The following is a 23,664-nucleotide window of genomic DNA, read 5'->3' on the forward strand; positions in this document are numbered from 1 at the left end:
CTGAGATCAGCATTCCTTCTCTTGGGGCAATCATGCTGCTCGTGTTGGATGACATTCATAGTCAAGCCATCTCCCTGACTACCCACCTTCAAGCTGTTGCAGTTTGCCTTTTCCTTCCTCACTTGACCTTTTCGCTTTGTACCATTTACATCGTCCGTCATACGACGTCACCAAGGCAGACTTCCTCTAGCTTATTGGGCAGCAGCTACCTCACTCCTTTCTGCTGCTTGGTGACTTTAATGCACACCATCCCCTTTGAGGTTCTCCCAGAACGTGTCTGAGAAGTGCCCTCTTGGCTGACCTCAATCAACTTAACCTCTGCTGCCTTAACACAGGAGCACTCGTGTTGCTTTGACTGAAAGCACACCTGTTCCCATTTGGACCTATCCTTCTGCACTGCCCAGCTTGCCCATTATCTCGAGTGATCCGTTCTCTCTGACACGTACTCAAGCGACCATTTCCCATGTGCTATCTGTTTGCTGATTCCTAACCCACGTCCATGCACACCCAAATGGCAGCTCAATTAGCCCGACTGGAGGCTTTACTCTTTCGTGGTGACTTCAATGAACAACATTTACACAATTGTGATGACCAGGTAGAATATATGACAAATGTTATCCTTACCACTGCAGACTGTTACATTCCTCGCACTTCCTCTTTACCACGCCATGTCGCAGTACCCTGGTGGATTGAGGTGTACTGCAATGCAATTCATGTGCGGACACATGCTCTCTGCGTTTTTAACCGTCATCCTACTATAGCAAACTGCATTCATTATAAACAGATGCATGCACAGTGTCGTCGAGTTCTTCAGGATAGGAAAAAAGCAAGCTGGATTTCATTCCTAGTTGTTGTAACAGTTTCACTCCCTCTTCTATTGTGTGTGCCAACCTCCACTGGCTCTCTGGGACCAAGATCGATTCCCCGATTTCCAGTCTGACAGTAGCAGAAAGTGTCATCGTGGACCCAGCTACTATCTCCCAACACCTTGGGCCACCGTTTTGTGGGGATTTTGAACTCCTCCCACTATCAGCCTTCCTCCATCAGAAACGAGCAGAGAAGGGTTGGATGATAACCTTATCTTCTCAGAATCGTGAGTGCTACAACGCTGCCTTTACTATGAGGGAGCTACCCTTGCTCTCACTTCATCCCGATCCTCCGCTCCAGTGCCAGACGACGTTCACATTCAGATGTTGCAGTACCTTTCTCTTGCGGGCAAGCACTTTCTGCTTCATACATACAACCCCTTTGGCTTCATGCTGCGGCCTGCGTTCGCCTTGGCCTTCATTCACTTCCTAAGGACACTATTCCCGCCTAGCTCTATCGCCTTCAGTTTCACGACCTTCGCATGGAATTTCACTGTAGTACCTTTGTGTGCACTGATGGCTCTTGGACTGACCGTGGTGTCAGGTGTGCTTTCGTCATTGGCACAAACGTTTTTCGGTATTGACTTCCGGAACACTGCTCAGTATTTACAGCAGAGCTCTTTACCCTGTACCAGGCCACGCAGTACATTCGGCAACACAAGCTTTTCAATTGCATCATCTGCTCGGACTCTCCCAGCACCCTTCAAAGCCTCTGTGTGCTGCACACCGTCCATCCCTTAGTGCAGTGGGTCCAGGAAAGCTGTCACTTGCTCACTTGTGATTGAGGCACTGTGGCCACTTTGATGTTTATGTGGGTTCTTGGTCACATCGATCTGACAAGAAAGGAGGCTGCTGATGTGGCTGCCAAGGCTGCAGTCCTTGTACCCCAGCTCATTAGTTGTTATTTTCCCGCCAATGATCTCTGTGTTGCCGTCTGTCAGGATGTGGTGTCACTTTGGCATCACTACTGGTCATCCCTTCATGGGAACAAGCTCCAGGTTATTGAGCCTCTCCCAGTAGCTTGGCAGATCACCTCTCGGCCCTCTCGCCGCGAAATCATTTTAACTGGGTTATGTATTGGGCACTGTCTCTTTAGCCATCGTCATTTGTCAAGTGGTGTTCCTCCACCACTTTGTGCACAATTTTTGACTGTCCGCCATTTCCTGACAGAATGCCCTTTTTTCAGCCGCTTACGTTCCCATTTGTCTTTGCCATCTGAGTTATTGGCCATTTTAGTGAACAATGCGTGGGCTGTCAACTGTGTTTTACTTTTTATCCATCATAGTCATATGGTGAAGACAATTTAATTTGTATTTCTGGACTTCCATTTCTCTACGGCATATTTTATTGACCTTTTTTATTGACCTTTCTCCACATCTCTGTTTTTAGCTGTCTTCTCCTCCATCTATGGGGATTAACGTGTAGTCATTTTTAACTCCTCTCTTTGTCATCAAGTTGTACAGTTTAGACATGGGTGTGTTTGACCCTAGTTGTTCTTGTGTCCTAAAACAAAACAAAACTTCATTAAAGATAACTTCATGACTTGGACCCAGGGCCAAGACACTGTATCCTCATTCCTCCACAGTGTCAACACCTTCTTTCCCATCAGTGTAACCTGTATCTCTTCAGCCCAATATGCCACGCACATGGACATTGCCGACCTCCACCTCTCTGTTGGTACCACCCATACTCCTGTACATATCAAGCCCACTAGCTGCCAACAGTACCTGCATTCTGACAGTTGGCATCCAGTCCATACCAAAACTTGCTCCCATCCACCTGTGGATGGCATACCTGCAATGATAATTCCATTGCTCAGCATGCTTTTATCGAGCAAGGTGGCGCAGTGGTAAGCACACTGAACTCGCATTCTGGAGGTCAACGGTTCGAACCCGTGTCCATCCTGATTTAGGTTTTCCGTGATTTCCCTAAATCATTGCAGGCAAGTGCCAGAATGGTTCCTTTGAAAGGGAATGGCCAGTTTTCTCCCCTATCCTTCTGTAATCGGATGGAACCCATGACCATGCTGTTTGGTCCCCTTCCCAAAATAAATCAACCAACCAACCAACCAGCTTGCTTTCACTGACAGGTTGTGCTCCTCAAACTTAGTCAACAAACAGATTTCCTGTGCCATATCCTCAGACTCCATTAATCCTTCCACCATCCCCAAGAACCAGTTGCAAAAGAACACCCATCTCATGACCTAATATCATCTCAGACTAGAGCAACTGTACTATGCCCTTTGCCAGGGCTTTATCTATTATCATGCTCAGAAAGGAGGGACATCCTCCCCATGATCCTTCCCATCCCTCCTAAAGTGAAATTATGCTACTCACCCACTATATAACAACCTGGCCCATCCCTATGCCACTCTCTCTCCCAACTTCTTGCCACAGGGGTCATAGCCTTGTGGTAAGACAAGGTGCAAGACCTGCCCAATTCATCCACCCAGGACATCCTGCTCTAATGATTTCACATGCTTATCTTATCCCATCAGAAGCAACACCACTTTTGAAATCAGCCGTGTCATTTCTGCATTATGTAGACATGACGACCAATCAACTCTGCTTTGCAATTTGTGCCATCTGGATCTCCCCCCCCCCCCCCCCCCCACTCCCCCCAGCACCATCTTTTCTTAACAATGCAGGTGGGAGTTATCCCTATAGAGCTTCCTTCACTCCCATAATATTCCTGGCCTCACCCTTCTCCCACTTCCCACCTCTTTCTCTCTGTACCCATCCACATGCCAAACTGCAATCCTAGTGTTGTGTGTTCAGCGGGTACAGTGTAGCTGCACGTGTGTGTGTGTGTGTGTGTGTGTATGTGTGTGTGTGTGTGTGTGTGTGTGTCCTCTACCTCCGAAGGATTCATGTGTAGACAAAGTTTTCATTCTTTTTTGTGTGCCTGCCAATGACTCAACGCTTTTACTATTGTGAGTAATCTCGTTTACTTTCAAATTATTTACATTTTGCCAGAAGTTCTCACATATTTATGAAAGATAATGGGGTGATATGTGAAAATGTGAAGAGAGAGGAAAAAGAGACCTTCAAAATAAAATGAATTATGTTTGGAAGGAGTAGTAGCATGGGAGAAAAACAGAAAAAAGGAAAACTGTGTTAAAGAGATCGAAAAGAGTGGGGAAAGGGTCAAGAAACTTATGAGAAGAGGCATTATCTATGGAAATACAAGCACAGAAGAAGGGGGAGAGAGAAAAGATGAAGATAAGAGAAGAGGGGCTGGGAAGGTCACCATAGTGATGACAAGCAAGCAGACACATACATAAAAATGAAATAGTCAGCAGTAGAAAATATAAAATGTTTTGTCAGATAATTGTCATGGTGTTCTGTGGAGTCAGTCTAAAACCTGTATGTTCCTGTCATCCACTTAAACTTAGCTTCCCTCCTGACTGATGTATTTCCTTCGTTCTGTTCTGCTGCCATGTCGTCGTCATTTTCTTCTACATCTACATCTACATCTACATTTATACTCCGCAAGCCACCCAACGGTGTGTGGCGGAGGGCACTTTACATGCCACTGTCATTACCTCCCTTTTCTGTTCCAGTCGTGTATGGTTCGCGGGAAGAACGACTGTCTGAAAGCCTCTGTGCGCGCTCTAATCTCTCTAATTTTACATTCGTGATCTCCTCGGGAGGTATAAGTAGGGGGAAGCAATATATTAGATACCTCATCCAGAAACGCACCCTCTCGAAACCTGGCGAGCAAGCTACACCGCGATGCAGAGCGCCTCTCTTGCAGAGTCCGCCACTTGAGTTTGTTAAACATCTCCGTAACGCTATCACGGTTACCAAATAACCCTGTGACGAAACGCGCCGCTCTTCCTTGAATCTTCTCTATCTCCTCCGTCAACCCGATCTGGTACAGATCCCACACTGATGAGCAATACTCAAGTATAGGTCGAACGAGTGTCTTGTAAGCCACCTCCTTTGTTGATGGACTACATTTTCTAAGGACTCTCCCAATGAATCTCAACCTGGTACCCGCCTTACCAACAATTAATTTTATATGATCATTCCACTTTCCGCACGCATACTCCCAGATATTTTACAGAAGTAACTGCTACCAGTGTTTGTTCCGCTATCATATAATCATACAATAAAGGATCCTTCTTTCTATGTATTCGCAATACATTACATTTGTCTATGTTAAGGGTCAGTTGCCACTCCCTGCACCAAGTGCCTATCCGCTGCAGATCTTCCTGCATTTCGCTACAATTTTCTAATGCTTCTTCTTCTCTCTCTCTCTCTCTCTCTCTCTCTCTCTCTCTCTCTCTCTCTCTCTGTGTGTGTGTGTGTGTGTGTGTGTGTGTGTGTGTGTGTGTGTGTGTGTGTGTTTCTTTATCTGCTCTTTCTTGGAGTTAGGTATTTTTTCCTTTTGCAATCTTGACAAAACTGTGTGACACTGTGGAGCTGTTGGTGCTTGTCACCCCAATAAGAAGTGAGTTTTCATTCTTATTTCACTGAATATTTAGCTTGAGCTATGTTCTTATGATTATCTGATTGGCCCTTTGTCATGTATTTGTTACTGATGATGACATATTACAATCTCTTTACCATTATATTCTTCCTGTTGGTAACTTGTGTTTCACTTTTAGCTGTCTCATTCTGTGCTTTTGTTTCTTGTTTAGTTTTTCTAGCAATTTTTGTATAATTTTCTATTTTAAACTGTTGTAATTTATTTTTGTCATTTCAGTGTGTCAGTGCTCTAATGAAAATGTCATCCTTAACATGTCATAAATTAAACATACTGGGCTTTTGTCATTGTTTAGTAAACAGAATACTCCCTAACATGTTATGTATCAGTTACTTACTGTCTGAATGAGATTTCTCTTTAAGACACAGAGAGATTACAGACATTGGCTGCAAGTGGGCATTGATGGAAATCAATGGGGCACAAGTTTAAAACTTGTGCCTGACCATATTTGAACCGGGGTCTCCTGCTTACTAGCCAGAAGCTCTGACATCTGAACCATCAACTCAACGGACTACTAGTGCACGCCTCCTGTCACACCCAAATTCTCAACTTATCAACTCACTACTGATGTAGTGCCTCTTGTTCATTATAGTCATGGCATTTTTGCCAATTCCCGTAAGGTTTTGAGCCTGGTGTGCATCTGCACTGGAGAGATCATTTACCGTCTTACCTTAATTGTCTGAAAGAACTGACGTCACATATATGTAGATATCTAATTGATGCCTCCTTATCTTAGTGCTTTACATAGACATAGCAACATGTACAATCTCTCACACCATTTTAATTAATTGTGGATGGATAACATTTTTGGAATTCCTATGAAGCTTTTGAATAAATGGGCAAAAATATGCAGGTGTCCAAAGTTGAGTATTGATTTTGTTGATGTAATTATTGTATTCTTATTATTCGTAGTGGCACAAGCCAATCACACATTACATTCAACATGTGCACCATGCACGTCCCAACACAATTTCCATCTGCCGGCTGTGGCACAAACGACATTCTGGGGTATTTGTAGTGCTGGAGCTGCAGAAGATTATCTAAGTCAGTCTCAGAGCTCTGACAGTGAATTGATATGGTGTCAGAAAAACACATGTCCTGTTGTAAATCAACAGATGAGAAAGTCCATGGGTATAAGGTTGGGAGAAAGCACCACACACCGCAAAGGTCCTGCGTTCCCAAGCCATCTTCCAGGAAATGTAATTAAAAAACGTACGCACATCTACGGCATAATGGCTGTACTCTTGACGTGTTGGAAGTAAACCTTATGCACACACTCGTGCTGCACAAGCTATGGTAAAAGAAACTGTTGAAGCAAATCCTGGTACATTGCTCTATTGATGGAGTTTTTGGGGACAAGGAGAATGGGCTGTAGATTTTGTCAATGGATATTCCCATGCAGATATTAACTTTGGGAAGTCTTGCTATAATTCCATGTGCTACACTGGTGGTGCGTCGGCCCAGATGATGCAGTTTCAGTTAACCTTTCCATAAGTGATGAAAGTTGCCTCATTGCTGAACATGATCTCAATGAGGATGTTGTAATTTTCATCTGCTTCAGGCAAATCCTTGGCACATGATCCCACACTCAGCCAAATCCTTGTCATGTAACTAGTGGAGAACTTGCAGATGGTAACACATTTTTTTCAGTGTGTGTTGCAACAATTTGTTTGGTTGAGCATGGAATGTACAGTTCCACCGATAATCACAGCACAACTTTCGGATTACATTCAATGGATGTTCTACTGTCTTCAATTCGGTCAGAAGAAGTTAATGGATGGCCTTGTCCATGCTCATTCTCAAACGTACCAGTGCACTTAATCTTGTTTCTAATTATTGAATTGGTTTATTAGTAGGTCCAGGTTTCTAGAGTCAATGGCAGCTTCTGCAACATCCACGTCACGATGGCTGCCCTCTCATGCACACTTAACATAACTCTTATTTAGGTACCTGTAGCAACAGAACACATGTTTAGTTATGCCATAAAGAAAATCCATCATTTTCAAAAACAGCTACAGCTTTTACATCTACAGGTATGCTTGCAATGCACTACCAAGTACATCTTACCCTACGCCAGCTTTTTCTACAAAATCAATACTTAATTTCTGGACACCAAGTGTTAATATTTTTTTCAGAGCCAAATGTATTTCATCTTAATGTTGTGTATGAACTTTGTTGCAGAAATTGTTCTGTTTCAGTGCAAATGGTCCCGTAAAGGATTTTTGAGGACAAGATGGAATATAAATGGGACAGTATTTGATCTCATAAATATACATTTGTTTCATGATGCGTCAAATTTTATTGCAATGGAATCAGTAAGTATTTATTGTTCTCGTGATTTGTCTTGTCCTTGTTAGAGACTGCTACTATTCAGCTGGACTGTTTTATCAGCACACCTTGGGTACTGCACAAAAAACAGCTTTTCAGTTCATAAGAAATGTTGGTATCTTTCTGAGCAAGTTTAAAAATTCTGCACTTCTACTTCACTAATGATTGCTTTATGTGAAGTATAACTATCTTGATTTTTTGCAAGCTTAAATAACATTGATTTATTTGTGGTAAGATACCTTGTTTCAGTGAGTTTCTGTGAAGGTAAAGATGTGTCACTGATGCTGCAACATAATGACTTAGAAGTAGTGCTCAAATGAGTTGCAGTAACACATTTATTGCTTGTCATTCCATTTCTGTGTGTTGTAATACAGCAGCTAATAATTCTGACTGTAAACACAAGACAATTTTTCTTTCTTTCTGTTTGTTTGTTTCTTCTTTTTCCTTTCTGAAACATAGCTGTTTGACAGAACTCAAGCCTAATGGTCTGTTGCTCTGCAGCTTTTCTTGCAACTGAATTGTATATTCTGTTAATATTCAAGCAGTTCTAGCATACAAGGTATGTTGCGAAGTCTGGAGGTAAGTTAATGTGTGTGTGGTCATTTATTAAATGGAATGCTTTGTCCAGCATAACTAACTGAATAACAGAATTCAGAGTTTTCATTATCATCGTAGTTTTTCTGTAAATTAAAAGATAAAAAATAAGTGGGGTAAGATGAGATTCACATTGCATAATAATTCACTAGGATGTTATTTTATGGGAGATATCTCCAGTGGATTTCTCCAGTCACTCATATGACAGGACTCATAATGAGCCATCATAGGAAACTTAAGTAAAAAGAAAATAATTATGTATTTTGTACGTACAGTGTAATAGGTATAATTCAGTAGGATGCTTTAACTATTTGTCTCAAGAAGTATCTTTATAATACCATAAAATGAAGTGATCCAATCTGGTGGTGTGAATCTGATCATTTACCTATTTTTGAAAATGTTGATATTAGAGTACGGCATCTTAACAAGAACACTGCAGCTGACCATTATTGTGAATGTTTGAGTGGTTTGTCTGTAACAACCAGCAAATGGCACTGTAGACGTGTAATTAACGTGCTGCACTCATGAAGTGAATAAATCAGTACGAAAACTTCCACTGTCATCGAGTACTTCCAGTGTATAACTGGAAAGTTATAATATTTTTTACTTTCGTATGGATATCTCAGGTGGCTCTTCTTCTTTTTTACTGCCTAGACACTATGCATGCGTAATTACAAATTTGTGTTTTTGTAGGGTGAATCCGATCGTAGGAGTATACAACAAGATTTTAGGACCAGAATTTCTTCTAAATGCTGTGAAGGCTCTCAAATCAAGAAAATTAAGAATTTTCAAAGTTGCAGAACAATAAGCAATTCTCTATACAACATTAAATGATTAACTCAGGAACAGATACAAATATAAAAAAGTTGACTAATCAATGTTAACTAGTAGTGAGGAAAAAATCTGGTCAAAAGAATATTGTGTTGTGGAAATGGAGGTTTCCTTTGAGAAATAATTATTTTAGAGACATCATACAGGCATCTCGTAACTGAGCGAGCAGGCTGGTTTGAATAATGATTTCACGACAATCATCCTGGTCACCAGTGGAAAAAAATCTTTTCTGGAAAGAATTAAGGACCTGACAGAGTAAGTGAAATGTAGGGAAGGCAAAGGGAACAGTTACCCTAGAAACAGCGAGTGATTATCTTACGAACCCTGAAGTGGCATTGAGTGATGTTTCTCTCTTCAACATTATAAACTACGATGAGATCAACTTTTGTGATGCTCCTGGTCAAATTAAAGTAATAGTGAAGTGAGGCACAAGACTTCATGAAAGGATTGTGGATAGTTCTTTGTCAAACACTTATAACAGTCGCAGATGGCACAGTCCTATATGTGCTATATGCTGAATGGTGAAATTTTGTGAACTGTCAGGCCTCATCCCAAAATTGGTGGGGAAGGGCGGCAGACTAATACGTTATAAACTGCTCCACATGTGGGGACTGCCTTCATCCCCATCCATGAGATTTGCATGCTGACTTTTCGTCAGGGTTCTGATGACCATGATGTCGAATGCCCACTCAACCCAAATTATCACAGCACAGTCCTTCCACAATACACAGTTTATATGCAAAACATCTGCATGATACTTGGACTGGAGGAGGTTAAAGTGGTCAGGATACGAAGTGGTTGGGTTGACCTAACAATGATTGAATCATATTATATACACATTACCTTCTTGGTATGTCCGGCATTCAAAGAGATCAAAAGTAATTACAGGTGACATGATTAAAGTATGCCAGGAACACAACATTCAGTTTTTACTTCTACCACCTAACTCTACTCATTTGCGCCGGCCATCTGATGTGGCCTTCTTAGGCCTGTAAAACTTGTCTGGAGTAATCTGCTAGATGACCGGAAAAGGAAGAACAGAGGGTTGGTAGCAAAATCCAATTTCCTTACATTGTTGAAAGGAACATTTGAAAAGATAGCTTTCACTTCTAAATCTTACATTATATCTGGATTTGGAAGAGCAGGAATTTTTTCTTTCTGTCCCTATAAAGTCATTTAACAGATTCCAGAAGAAACAGATACACGTGACACTGACTCACCAGAAGTTTCTGGGACAGCAGCCTTCCAAATGCAGTTTAAACAGGTTCACTCTAATGAAAGAAAAGAAGTACCATGTTGTGCAAAGTGCTACTGTTAACTCCAGGAAAAGGTATTTCTGTTAGGGACTTTAGTGACAGTGGTGAAAGCACGGCATCTCTAGTTTTTGATTCTGATTCTATCTCCAGAACATCTAGCAGCAATGTAGAAAAGCTTGAGTCAAATGAAAATGAAGGAATGGGCAAGCAGAAAGGTGAAGATTGATTTATTTGTTTGTTTGCTGTACACATAACAATTGGTTTTCGGATGTTGTTGTAGATTTTAGTTCACGAATACAAAGGTTTAGTTAACATGCATAAGTGCACACATTGATATAAATAGTGAGTCAGAAATTATCATTTTTTGTTTCAAAAACAAACTTATGATGCATACACTGTTGTAGAAAGGGATATTAAGACTTGAAATCTTCTACTGAAAAACAGCTTTTCTCTATTGATAAATGTTTTAGTTTATTGTTTAATGGGTTTAAATTAGCTGTCTTGATGCCAGATGGTAGTCTGTTGTAAAAGGTATATGGACTACAGCAGGAACGGCCAAGAACGCGGCACGTGTGCCGAGCTTTCACACACATGCGGATCGCTCCCTTCCGATGTCACATGTCCTCCACTATCACACCAGCTGACTGTGCATGCGTGGAACTACGAACACGCCGCATGCGACAGTGCATTCGCATAAAAAATACCACCCTGCTAGCATGTGGCTTAGTTTCATATTACGACATTTGATAATATTAAGCTCTGTACAACACATCATGTTGAGCAATATTGAATCTTTGTTGGCTGTTGGTACACCTACAAAAAATAACAATAACGCTGGGTTTGAAACTGCATTACACCAGCAATATTGTGCTTCTCACATTGTCACTCGTAAAATTTTTACAACATTTAAGCTGAGATATAGAAACGGATGTAAAAGTAGTGTATAGCATGCAGTATGATGTGGAATAAGTGATTAGAACTACATGTGAAACAAGTAGATTTTAGTATCTGGAACTACTGTACAGAATTTGCAATTACTAAAATTCTCAACAAAACATATGGCAAATACAACAAAATTATCACCATTAATTTAATTATTTTTGGTTCGCTGTAGGCATAATAAAGTTCATATCCAGCAAAAACTGATGGCACACGGATAAATGTAGACAGTTTCTCGTATTTTTGTCACTCAAATTGCCACGTAATTGTGACTTATTTAGTTTCATAATCGAAAAAAACCTTTCGCACACGTATTTTGATCCAAACATTGATATAACTTTTGCAGCCTCATTGTGGAGACGGGGAAACTCTTCCCGAGGAAAACCTTCATAAAAAAATTTGTCCTTTAAACGGGAATTACACTGCAGATCGATCAATTCCATTTGCAAATGCACCGGGGCACTTTCAACTGAAACGGCAAAGGGTCTAGAAAATAGTTCAAGAACAGATGTCAGACTGGCAGTGTCCTGAAAATGTTTACAAAATTGTGCCTGTAGTTCCTCCAACACAGAAACTAATTCGTCAGAAGTTGCGTTTTCTCTGACTTTAGAGAGTGTAGGGAAATGGGCAGTATTCTTTGTCATGAGTTGTTCCTTCCACAATGCGAGTTTCTTATTAAATGCATCCACTTTTTTCATCAGATCAGAAGTAAGCTCCTTTTCACCTTGCAAAGTCTTATTGAGAGCATTCATGTGTGCAGTCAGATCAACTGAAAAGGCGAAGTCTGCAATCCATTTAGGATCTTCTACTTTTGACTCTGCCTTTCCTTTTTTCCTTCAGGAGCTCAACAATAGCGAGTCTTAAACTGAAAAATCTCTCGAGGCACGACCCTCGACTTAACCAACATATTTCCCAGTGGTAAATGAAACTGACGGTGTACTAAGCCATGCAACTTCAAAAAATTTACTATGGTGACTACCAACTTCATCACGTGCTCCAAATTTGCATATTTAAGACAAAGAGCTTCTTGATGTACAAAACAATGATTCCGTACAAATCTTGCGTCGATCGTCCTAGTTTTTTACGCAACAATGCTACCATCCTATTTTGAGCCCTCGAATTGCTGGCGCTCCATCTGTGGTGACTGAAACTAACATATTCCAGTTCAGGTCAACGGCGTCAACTGCCTCTTCAACTGCTTTTAGTAAGTCGGTACCCCTCGTTGTGTCTTTCATTGGTACTAAATCTAACAGTTCTTCCGTCACGTGCAAATTTGTGTTGACTCCACGAACATAAATCGCTAGTTGTGCTGTGTACCAAATGTTGGTCGACTCGTCCAAAGCAATCGAGAATGCAATAAACTTGCAGGCACTATCAATTAATTGCCTGTAGACATCCGCTATTGTCTGTCTGGAAAGACTAATTTCACTAAACTTCTTTACTTCCAGTGGCGTCAAGAGTTCCGCCACCTCAACAATACACTCCTTGATGAAATCACCATCACTGAAAGACTTATTCGCTCTTGCAATTTTGAGCGCTATTTTGTAGCTTGCTCTTAAAGACAGGCTCAGTTGCAGGCTAAAAAAAAGGAAACAAAAATTGAGTGAACTCTAAATTCGAATTCTAACGACAAATATGTATGAATACAAACATCAGAAACACAAAGATTTGTAAGGGGTACTCACATTCGGTCCGTCTCGCTGCATAACACTACGTCTTCTTAATTCTGCCAACTTGTTTGATCTATCAGCCCCAACTAAATCATTAAGTTCTTTGTGTGTGGTGTTATAATGCCTTTCTATTGCAAATTTGCGGTGCCTGGCGAGTATGCGACTGCATAATAGACATTGAGAATTTTCATCTCCTCTTCGAAAAAATATTGCAATTCCCATTCAGCTCTGAAGGCTTGTGGTGTTGTCACTACCCCGCCTCTTTGTGAGTGTGTGTTCCATTGCAAACAACCACTGTACAGTACTTATAAACTTCCTACGAATCGCTAACAAATAACGAGAAATAAATATGGCTTCCACTACAAATCAACTAACGCACCCTATGCCGGATGAAAAGATGTCACATCGCACAGCTAGTCTAATGCTGCGCCGTGCCGAGCAGTGCCGCGAAAGACCGAGGAAAGCCGAGTAGTGGCGAGGCGGACCGAGCCCTGGACGGCACGCGTGCCCCAGCGGACAAAATATGTGAGATCAGCATAGATTGCAATCTTGCAGTTTTGAGGTTCAGTTAAATCATTTTGTTTCTTGTATATGTTAATAAGGCCCCTATAAATTTCCTTGGGACACACTACAGTGAAGTGCCTTGTGAAATGATTTGGTTGTTCTTCTAAAACCAGGTTGTAGATTGTTAAATAGATTCTTTGAAGAAACATACCTCAGATTGATTTAATACTACTTTCTCTAGTAATTTCAAAAGCTCTGAATTAAATGATATTTGCCAATAGTTTTTCGTGTTAGTTTTTATTCCCTTCTTTCAGTGATTTTCAAGAGATAGGGAATTCTCCATGGCAGAGGGGGAGATATTTATTAGATGTGTCAAAGGCTTCACTAATTCTCCTTGACTTTCCATCAGCAGCTTCAGCATGTCAACCCAGCCACAAGTCATTTCAGCTTGAAGTCTTGAAATGAATGGAAAAAGATTGACTAGTATTTGTAATGTTTAAATTGGTTGCCCAGTCATGTTTTTAGTTTGTGCCAGTTGTACTAAACATCTGTATGAATCTCTCTCACATTTTGTTTTCGGTCATTTGTTATATCTTTGTTGTCTTTTAGTATCATGCCGATGTGTTCATTTGGTTGCTGTTTCCCATATTCTTTATACATAATGTTCTAGGATGTTTTACTAATACAAGTTGAGTTGCTTATTTGATAGGCATATTTATGATCAAGGAATCTCTGTATTTTTTTCTGATCAGTTTATATTTTGTGAAATAGTACTGTATCATAGTGTCTCTGAAGAGTATACAACAGTCTTTCATGTTCTTTCTCAGTTCAGTGATTTGAGGAGATAAATTCTCAGCTTTGTAATTAATGCTTTGTTTACTTGTTTTACTAAAGGACATGTTTCATTTAAAATTTTATTGAATAGTTTATAGAAATTTTCCCATTTATTATCATTATAAACTGGTTCCCATTTTTCACTGCGTAATGCCCTCTTAAGTTTATTATAATTAAATTTTTCTTTATGCATAAATGTATCACTTTTAATTGTATCTACATTCCCAAAATCAATTTCCATGGTAAAGGCTCTGTGGGCAGATATATATAGTTTTCTATAGTGGTTATGCTTATGTTATCATTGTCATGTTTGTGAGAATGTGTTCATTGCATATTTGTGTTTCTACTGTAATTCTTGTAGGTTCTGAGTTTGTGATAACAATTAAACATTGAAGTAAGTCAACATGACTCAAATAATTATTGCTATTATTTAAAGAGTCTGTGTTGATGTCTCAAACAAACAGGACATGGCTTTTATACACTGATGTATTCATTCACCAGCAGGTCCCCGGGACAGTTGGAAAAATTCTTCAATACTGCTTCCAGGTGACCTATACAGATCTGCTATAATCAGGCTGCTGTTCCCTAGTTCTAAAGTTTTTACTGCAACCTCAAGTACCGTTTCTTCACTCAGATCATCAATCCACTTGACTTTTTCACATGCTGTATCATTTCTGGTATAAATGCCTATACCTCCCTCGTTGTGCCTTTATATGTACAAGTTTGAGTTCATAATTTCTTACCCTGTGTCCATATGCTTCTTCTTCCTTGCAACTTATTCACTCACTATGAAGAAATGTGGTTTTGATTCATTTAGGTTTATGTTGATGTGCTCTGTTTTATTCATTATATATTGAAAATTCTGGTATGCAATGGTTAATTTGCTACATTTTCTCAAAAAAAACCATCCCTGTTACCTTTGTATTGATAATTTTGTGTAACTCATCTTCCTCCGTGATAATTTTGCTTATTTCCTCATGCAAAAGTTTCTTGCCTTCGAAATTCTGTTGCATCCCATGTTTGATACGTAGGCATTTGTCCATTTTACCTATATCCACTATTCTACATTTCCCGAATGAAGCACACATCTGTTTGATCGTAATGGTCATTTTTAGTTCCTCTCTGTTGACACACTAGTTATATATTAGGTCATGCCTGTGAGGTAGTGTTGTAACTATGTATTGTGCTTAGAGATTTGTTAGCTTCTAAGAACACCTCCAGGATTGTTAAGGAATTTTGTGCTTCGCTTCTTAAAACACATGCATTTTCATCTTCCATTTTTCCTGTAGGTTGACGTTGGTGACCTTTTTCATACTTGCACCTGGTTTTATTTTTCCCACTGCTTGGAAGTATTTGTTATTGTCCTGTAAAATACTCACCAACTTTCTGCCATAGCTGTCCGTTAAGAAAAGAACACTGTACCTTTTTTGTGGCAGATTCTTGGTTGTGTCGTCACTGTGCCTAGCTGTTGTTTCGTTTGTTCTACCACTGCATTGTTTACAAACTTCGTTGCCATCACACTTCACACATTCATGTTCATCACTGTTTCAGTAGTAATTGCAGTCCACTTACTTGGAAGAGTTTCACAATCATCTGGAAATGTACACAATTCTTGTAGCAATAACGGTTTCCAACACTTTTTAGACATAAATTTTGCATGTTCATATTTGGAACAGTTTGGTTATCAAGTGAAAGTGTACACGATCTTAAAGATGACTCACGCTTTTCAGATGTAAGTTTTTTCATATCACTCATTAGGAAATTGTTACTTGATGACTTCTTATATACTGCTTTCACCAGTATAATTTTCACAGTTTGTATAGACACACATCTGGTAATGGCCAAGAATTCAATAAAAATGATTTCGCCATAGTGAAATTTCCTTTGAAAGGAAGATTAAGTTTTATTATTGATTAAATTGATAAAGTCTCCAATGACAATTTTTGAGAAAGAAAGTTCTTGATGATACTTATTTTGTCTTTTTGGGAACAGAAGATGCAACTGAGGTAGAAAGAACATGAATTATTTAAAAAATTGTGCCAGAACATAGAAGATGAAATAAATATATATTTGAAGGGGTAGATGATTATGATATTGTTTAAATATCTTTCATGTTGATAGTGTCATAGATTTATTGTAACTGAAATGTGTTTGTCAACTTTCCTGAAAGTACAAGAGTTTTTATAGCAATTTTTTGAAATTTAATGTGCCTTTCAAAACCATTTTACGCTAGAAAATGTGATTTATTGTTGTAAATACACTGTTATAGTTTTTAAAATTCAAAATAGTGGTCAGATTCTCTAAAGTGGAAGTCTGATTGTTTTTGCATACAAAATAAGTTGGTGATTGGTTTCACCCCGCCTTGCAAGGTGAAACCAATCAACAATTAAATTAAAATAATAAGTGCAGCTACAAATTAAGAATAAATTAATATGTGAATATGCCATCATGAGAATTGTACAGTTAATGCTTTAAAATTGTATTGCAATATCACTATTATAAATGGATGATAGTTTTTAAAAAAAACTGCTGATACCTTCTCAATTCAATTCACAGAAGTACAACCCCAAATTGTTCCTCTCCCTGGCTACACCATGGGGGGAAAGTCAGGCTAAGGATGGCAGCGGCTCTTATTTGCCCCAGTATCTTGTACATTCAAGAGCTGGTGGGGAATCTAACATGACGAAGAAGCCTAAGTTTTTTGTTGAGCATTTAGAAGAAAACTTTGAGGAGGTGGAGGGTTTGTCCAAAATGAGATCTGGTTCAGTCTTGATCGAAAACAGCATCCTCTGTCCAGTCACGGTCGTTACTCACTTGTTACAGACTGGGGGATGTTTATGTAACCATCACGCCCCATAAGAGCTTAAATATGGTCCAGGGTATCATACTTCACAGGGACAATCTTTTGCAGTTCGACAATGAGCTGTGCACTGATTCAGAGCGGCGAGGTGTACATTTCATTCGGTGTGTCCACTGGGGTCCAAGGGATAATCAGGTTGCCACCGGTGCCCTCATCTTGGCCTTCGAGGGTGATACATTACCCGAAAAGGTTAGGGTGATGGTCTACCGCTGTGATGTAAAGCCCTATAGCCCTCCCCCAATGCAGTGCTTCAAATGCTGGAAGTTCCCGCTGTACTTCCAGTGTCAAATGTCGAGATTGCGAACGCCCATCACATCCCTATACTCCATGTTCCCTGCCTCCCATCTGTGTCATCTGCGGAGAGCACCATTCGCATTGTTCACCAGACTGCAGGATTCTCCAGAAAGCAAGGAAAATCATGGAGTACAAGACCCTGGACCAACTGACCTACACTGAGGCTAGAGGAAATTTGAATGCCTACAACCAGTATGTATGACATCTTACACTGCTGGTACAACAGTTCTAGCCCCATCAGCTCCATCAACCCCCAGTCCCCTCTCAGAGCTGGAAGACTACACCTGCCTCCTGCCCCCTTGATGGTTGGGGTGGGGGTGGGGGGGGGGCACTTCCCACCCTGTCACTCGTGCACCATCTACTTCAGGAGCAACCCCCACCCCCCAACCATCAGGGACATCCGTCCCCACTTCTAAGCCAGAGAAGTGTAAAACTTCTTCAGCTCCTCTCACTAGGAAGGGGTCCCTTGGGTCACTCCCTTCCCAGGTTTCTGCTAGTGGGAAAGATGACATCCGCCAGTGGCTGAACAGCCCAAAAGCAGCTGGTCTTAGGGCTTCACTCTCATCCTCAGTCCCGGACACTGCATCAGTGAAGTCCTCCCAGTCAGGGAAACCCAGGAGCAACAAGAGAAATCCAAAAAGAAGATCCCCAAGACCAAGGGAATTGCTGTGACACCCACACCACTGCTACCTACAAGTTCTGTGTCTGCGGATGAGGTGGAGATTCTGGCATCCACTGAGGACCTAGATCTCCTTGGACACTCAGACACAGTAGATATAGACTGCTCAGGCAATAAGTCAGTGGCAGCAGGTGACCCTGAGGTGTAAAGTGCCTCATTGAATGCTCCATACCTTCCCAGACTCACGATGACGTCATCCTCCAGTGGAATTGCGGCGGTTTTTTCCACCATCTGGATGAGATACAGCAAGTGTTAAGCTTTACACCTGCTTTCTGCATTGCCCTCCAGGAAACGTGGTTCCCGGCAATGCGGACCCCTGCCCTCCGCAGCTATAAAGGCTATTACAGGAACCGTAGCAACTATAATCAAGTGTCAGGTGGAGTTTGTGTTTATGCCCTAAACTCAGTCTGTAGTGAAACTGTGTCCCTTCAAACCCCTCTTGAAGCTGTGGCTGTCAGAATAAGCACGACACAGAAAATAACTGTCTGCAGTGTATATCTTCCTCCAGATGGTGCAGTACCCCTGAATGTATTAGCTGCACTGATTGATCAACTCCCTAAACCTTTCCTACTTTTGGGAGATTTTAACACCCATAACCCCTTGTGAGGTGGCACCGTGCTTACTGGCCATGGCAGAGATGTCGAATCTTTGCTGTCTCAGTTTGACCTATGCCTCTTAAATACTGGGGCCACCACACATTTCATTGTGGCTTATGGTAGTTACTTGGCCATTGATTTATCAATGTGCAGCCCAGGACTTCTCCCATCTATCCACTGGAGAGCACATTACGTCCTGTGTGGTAGTGACCACTTCCCCATCTTCCTGTCACTGCCCCGGCATTAGGCCCATGGATGCCTGTCCAGTTTCGGCTTTATACAAGGCAGACTGGGAAACTTTCAGGTCTGCTGTCACAGTTGAATCTCCCCCACATGGTAACATCGATGTGATTGTTGAGCGGGTGACTACAACAATTGTTTCTGCAGCAGAAAACACGATCCCTTGTTCTGTAGGGTGCCCCTGGCGAAAGGCAGTCCCTTGGTGGTAGCAAGAAGTCACTGAAGCAATTAAGGAGCATTGGCGAGTTCTACAGCGGCATAAGTGGCACCCTTCCCTGGAGCACCTCATACACTTTAAGCAGCTTCGTGCCCGTGTTCGCCAGCTTACCAAAGGGTGGAAGCAGGAGTGTTGGGAGAGATATGTCTTGACTATTGGGTGCCAACTTCACTTTCCCAAGTCTGGACGAAGATAAGAGGTCTTTTTGGGTACCAGACACCAACAGGTGTCCCTGGTATTAACATCAATGGCGTGTTATCTACTGACGCAAACACGATTGCTGAGCGCTTTGCTCGAGCCTCTCCATCGGATAACTATCCCCCAGCCTTTTACACTCTCAAACGGCGGCTGTAAGGGAAAGTCCTCTCGTTCACAACATGCCACAGTGAATCCTATAACGCCCATTTACAGAGTGGGAGCCCCTCAGTGCCCTAGCACGTTGCTACAACACAGCTCCTGGGCCAGATTGGATCCAGAGTCAAATGATTAAACATGTCTCATCTGATTACAAGCAACACCTCCTTATCATCTTCAACCAGATCTACTGCGATGGCGTCTTTCCATCGCAATGGCGGGAGAGCACCATCATTCCGGTGCTGAAACTTGGTAAAAACCTGCTTGGTGTGGATAGCTATCGGCCCATCAGCCTCACCAATGTTCTTTGTAAGCTGCTGGAACATAAGGTGTGTCGGCGGTTGGGTTTGGTCCTGGAGTCACTTGGTTTACTGGTTCCATGTCAGGGCGGCATCCGCCAGGGTCGCTCTACCACTGATAATCTTGTGTCCCTCAAGTCTGCCATCCGAACAGCCTTTTCCAGATTCCAACACCTGGTTGCCATCTTTCTTGATTTACGAAAAGCGCATGACATGCCCTGGCAACATCATATCCTTGCCATTTGCCATATTGTACAAGTGGGGTCTCCGATGCCCGCTCCCAATTTTTATCCAGAATTTCATGTTGCTTCGTACTCTCTGTGTCCAAGTAGGTGCCTCCCAAAGTTCCTCCCATATCCAGGAGAATGGGGTCCTGCATGGCTCTGTATTGAGAGTGTCTCTATTTTCAGTGGGCATTAATGGTCTAGCAGTAGCTGTAGGGTCATCCGTCTCACCTTCTCTGTATGCAGACGACTTCTGCATGTTGTACTGCTCCACCAGTACTGGTGTTCCTGAGCACCGCCTATATGGAGCCACCACAAGGCGCAGTCATGGGCCCTAGCCCATGGTTTCCAGTTTTCAGCTGCAAAGTTGTGTGTTACACACTTCTGTCGGCATCACACCGATCATCTGGAACCAAAACTTACCTTAATGATGAATGACTCATGGTAGTGGAGATATACCAATTCTTAGGACTGGTTTTCGACGCCCGATTGACATGGCTTACTCATCTTCGTCAGTTGAAGGAGAAGTGCTGGCAACACATCAATGCCCTCTGCTGCCTGAGCAACACCAACTGGGTGCAGATCACTCTATGCTGCTGCAGCTCTACAGAGCCCTTGTGCAATCCCGCCTTGACTATGGGAGTCTGACTTATGGTTCAGTGGCGCCCTCAGCATTACATTTACTTGTCCCAGTGCACTACTGTGGTGTTTGCCTAGCGACAGGAGCTTTTAGGATGAGCTCTGGTGACTAGAGTCCTTGCAGGTTAGGCGTGCACAACTGGTGGCCAGTTACATTGCACACGTCCGTAGTTCTCCTTCACATCCGAATCACCGTCTCCTTTTCCCACCCACAGCGGTTCATCTCCCACATTGAGGGCCCAGGTCAGGGCTTCCAATTGCAGTTCGTGTCCGATCCCTTCTTTCCGAACCTGGAGTCCTTGCCTTTACCACCTATACCTGAGGTCCATTCATATACACCTCCATGGTGTACACCTAGGCCGCAGATGCGCCTGGACCTTTCACATGGCCCTAAGGACTCAGTTAACCCTGCAGCTCTCTGCTGCCACTTCCTCTTGATTCTTGACATTTACCAAGGCCATGTAGTGGTTTACACCAACGGCTCAATGGCTGATGATCACGACGGCTTCGTGTATGTCCATGGAGGACATATGAACAGCATTCCTTGCCCGATGGCTGCAATGTTTTGACCACCAAGCTGGTGGCTATATCCCGTGCTATTGAGCACATCCGTTCATGCCCTGGTGAGTCTTTTCTTCTTTGTACTGACTCCTTAAGCACCTTACAATCTATCAACCCGTGCTACCCTTGTCATCGTTTGGCATCAACCATCCACAAGTCCATCTGTGCCCTGGAACGGTCCAGTCATACAGTGGTGTTTGTCTTTACCCCAGGTCACGTCGGCATCCCAGGCAACCAACTTGCCAACAGGCTGGCCAAACAGGCTACGTGGAAACCACTTATGGATATCGGCTTCTCTGCAACTGTCCTGTGTTCATTATTATGCCACAAGGTTTTGCGGCTTTGGGAGATGGAGACAGAATGGCATAACCTCAGTACACACAACAAACTGCATGCCATTAAGGAGACTACGAATGTGTGGAAGACCTCCACGCGAGCCTCTCGCAGGGGCTCTGTGGTTCTCTGTCAGCTCCCCATTGGCCACGCTTGGGTGAAACACAGCTACCTCCTACGCCGTGATGACCCGCCTCAGTGTCGGGGCAGCCCCCGACTGAGAGTGGCCATATCTTCGTGAGCTGTCCTTCTATGGCTGCCTTGAGATGGACTCTTCAGTCACCGGACTTGTTTCCATTGATTTTAGCTGACAATGCCTCGTTGGCTAATTTAGTTTTACATTTTATACCTGACGATGGGTTTTATCATTCTATATAAGTTTTTGCACATGTCCTTTGTCCCTTTGTGTTCTGTACTCTAATGCTTTTATTTTAGGCTGGATGTTTTAATGTGTCGCAGAGTGGCTGGCTTTTCCTTTTATTCTCTTGGCTCAGCCAGCCACAGTTCTCTGCTCCCTTGTTTTTATCCCTTCTATATGTTTCCTGCTTCTCTCTGTGGTTTTCATTTCCTGTTCTGTCGATTTTAGTGTTGGTTGCCCTTCTGCTGTTCTTCTGATTCTTCCTTTTTCCTGTTATTGTGCTGTACATCTCCTTTCTTTTCTTCTTTCCCTTGCGTAATTATTTTACTGGGAACAAGGGACTGATGACCTCTCAGTTTGGTCCCTTCCCCCCCTCCCCCTCTTTTAAACGAACCAACCAACTAACAAGCTACGCATCTTTGGAATGAATTAATCAGTAAATGAAGGTGTTTCACCATGAAGCATCAGTTCAATATTTGTAAACTTGGCAGAGGTCTTCATCACATAATGAGTGTGAAATGATTAGACTTCCATTACATTTGGAGCTGATGCCCACCATCAGCATCAGTATGAGGTGAGACCTATACTCTTGTATCCATTGAGACATGTGAGCAGACAGCCTCCAAATGTAATCATGTAGAATAGGTTGCCAAGCATGAATCACGTTGTTGTGTTAGTTCTTGAAGATTGCTGGCTGGCATGAAAGTATCCATCTTCCCATTGCATTACAGACATGCTCCATGGGTGACAAATTGGGGGACCAGACATGCCAGTCAATGATCTATATATTCCTTAAGGGTAATGTTGTGCTTCCAGTTCAGCAGAATTTTGTCTCCATTTTATGCCCAATGTTTCAACAACTGAGCCAGTCATTATCTTTAGGTGCTGTGAATTGTGCTGTTAAGTACATTCGCTGCCTGTACTTCAAGCAGACACTCAACTGTCATTGGTCTTGCACCACTGTTTGTAGCTAAGTTTGTTTCCCAGCACCTGCTACACCCCTTGATGCTCTTTTGTTTTTCTGATCCCATACTGATGTTCACTAAAATGTACATTCTCTGAGCATCTCTGTTCTGGTGATGCGATGGCTGGTGAGATCATGATAAAATAGTGCCAGACCCCAAGCTCAAATCAAAGTTTACTAGGTTTTCCAACATTTTTCTTTAAATAGACTTCTTGACTACAGTGTCTAAGAAACATTTCATTTGCACCATGATCCTTGTCTTCTTGTACTTCATTTCATGATTATATTTTTGTCAGTGCTGAATGACAGATGAATTGCTTGAATGTTTTAATCACATGTGTATCTGATGCTCCTGGCACCTCTCCTCCACTGTTCTAATAGTCCGTCCACATAAAAATAGGATAGAATGCTTCAAATTTTTGGTTGTACATATTGATGAAAACTTCAGGCATTTTAGCTGCACAATCACAGTACATATGCTCGCCAATGAAATTCCACAAATAATCCATTATAATTTGAGAAGAACAGTGATGCAATGTCCACATCTACACACTAGAGGGAAAAGTGACCTTTATTACCTATTATTAAAGCTTTCAGTGGCTCAGAAAGGATTTCAGTATGCAGCGACAAAACTTTTTGATCATTCACCTGATAATGTAAAATGTCTGGCAGGAAGCAAAGGAAGTTTTAAATCTAATGTAAAGAAGTTCTCCTGGACGACCCCTACTGTTAC

At 41.9% G+C, this 23,664-nt stretch overlaps 1 protein-coding gene across 5 annotated transcripts in view; it reads left to right on the top strand.

Annotated features, from left to right (window-relative positions):
* Nucleotides 1–23,664, top strand: part of LOC126175019 (inositol polyphosphate-5-phosphatase A) — a 275,390-nt gene that overhangs the window by 87,374 nt on the left and 164,352 nt on the right. For all 5 annotated transcript variants that reach the window (XM_049921515.1, XM_049921517.1, XM_049921511.1 and 2 more), the window contains one exon: nt 7,556–7,672. In XM_049921515.1, coding sequence (XP_049777472.1) covers nt 7,556–7,672 — 117 coding nt within the window. The remainder of the gene's footprint in view (nt 1–7,555; nt 7,673–23,664) is intronic.

Source organism: Schistocerca cancellata, chromosome 3, assembly GCF_023864275.1.
Source record: "Schistocerca cancellata isolate TAMUIC-IGC-003103 chromosome 3, iqSchCanc2.1, whole genome shotgun sequence".
NCBI classification, from domain to species: domain Eukaryota; kingdom Metazoa; phylum Arthropoda; class Insecta; order Orthoptera; family Acrididae; genus Schistocerca; species Schistocerca cancellata.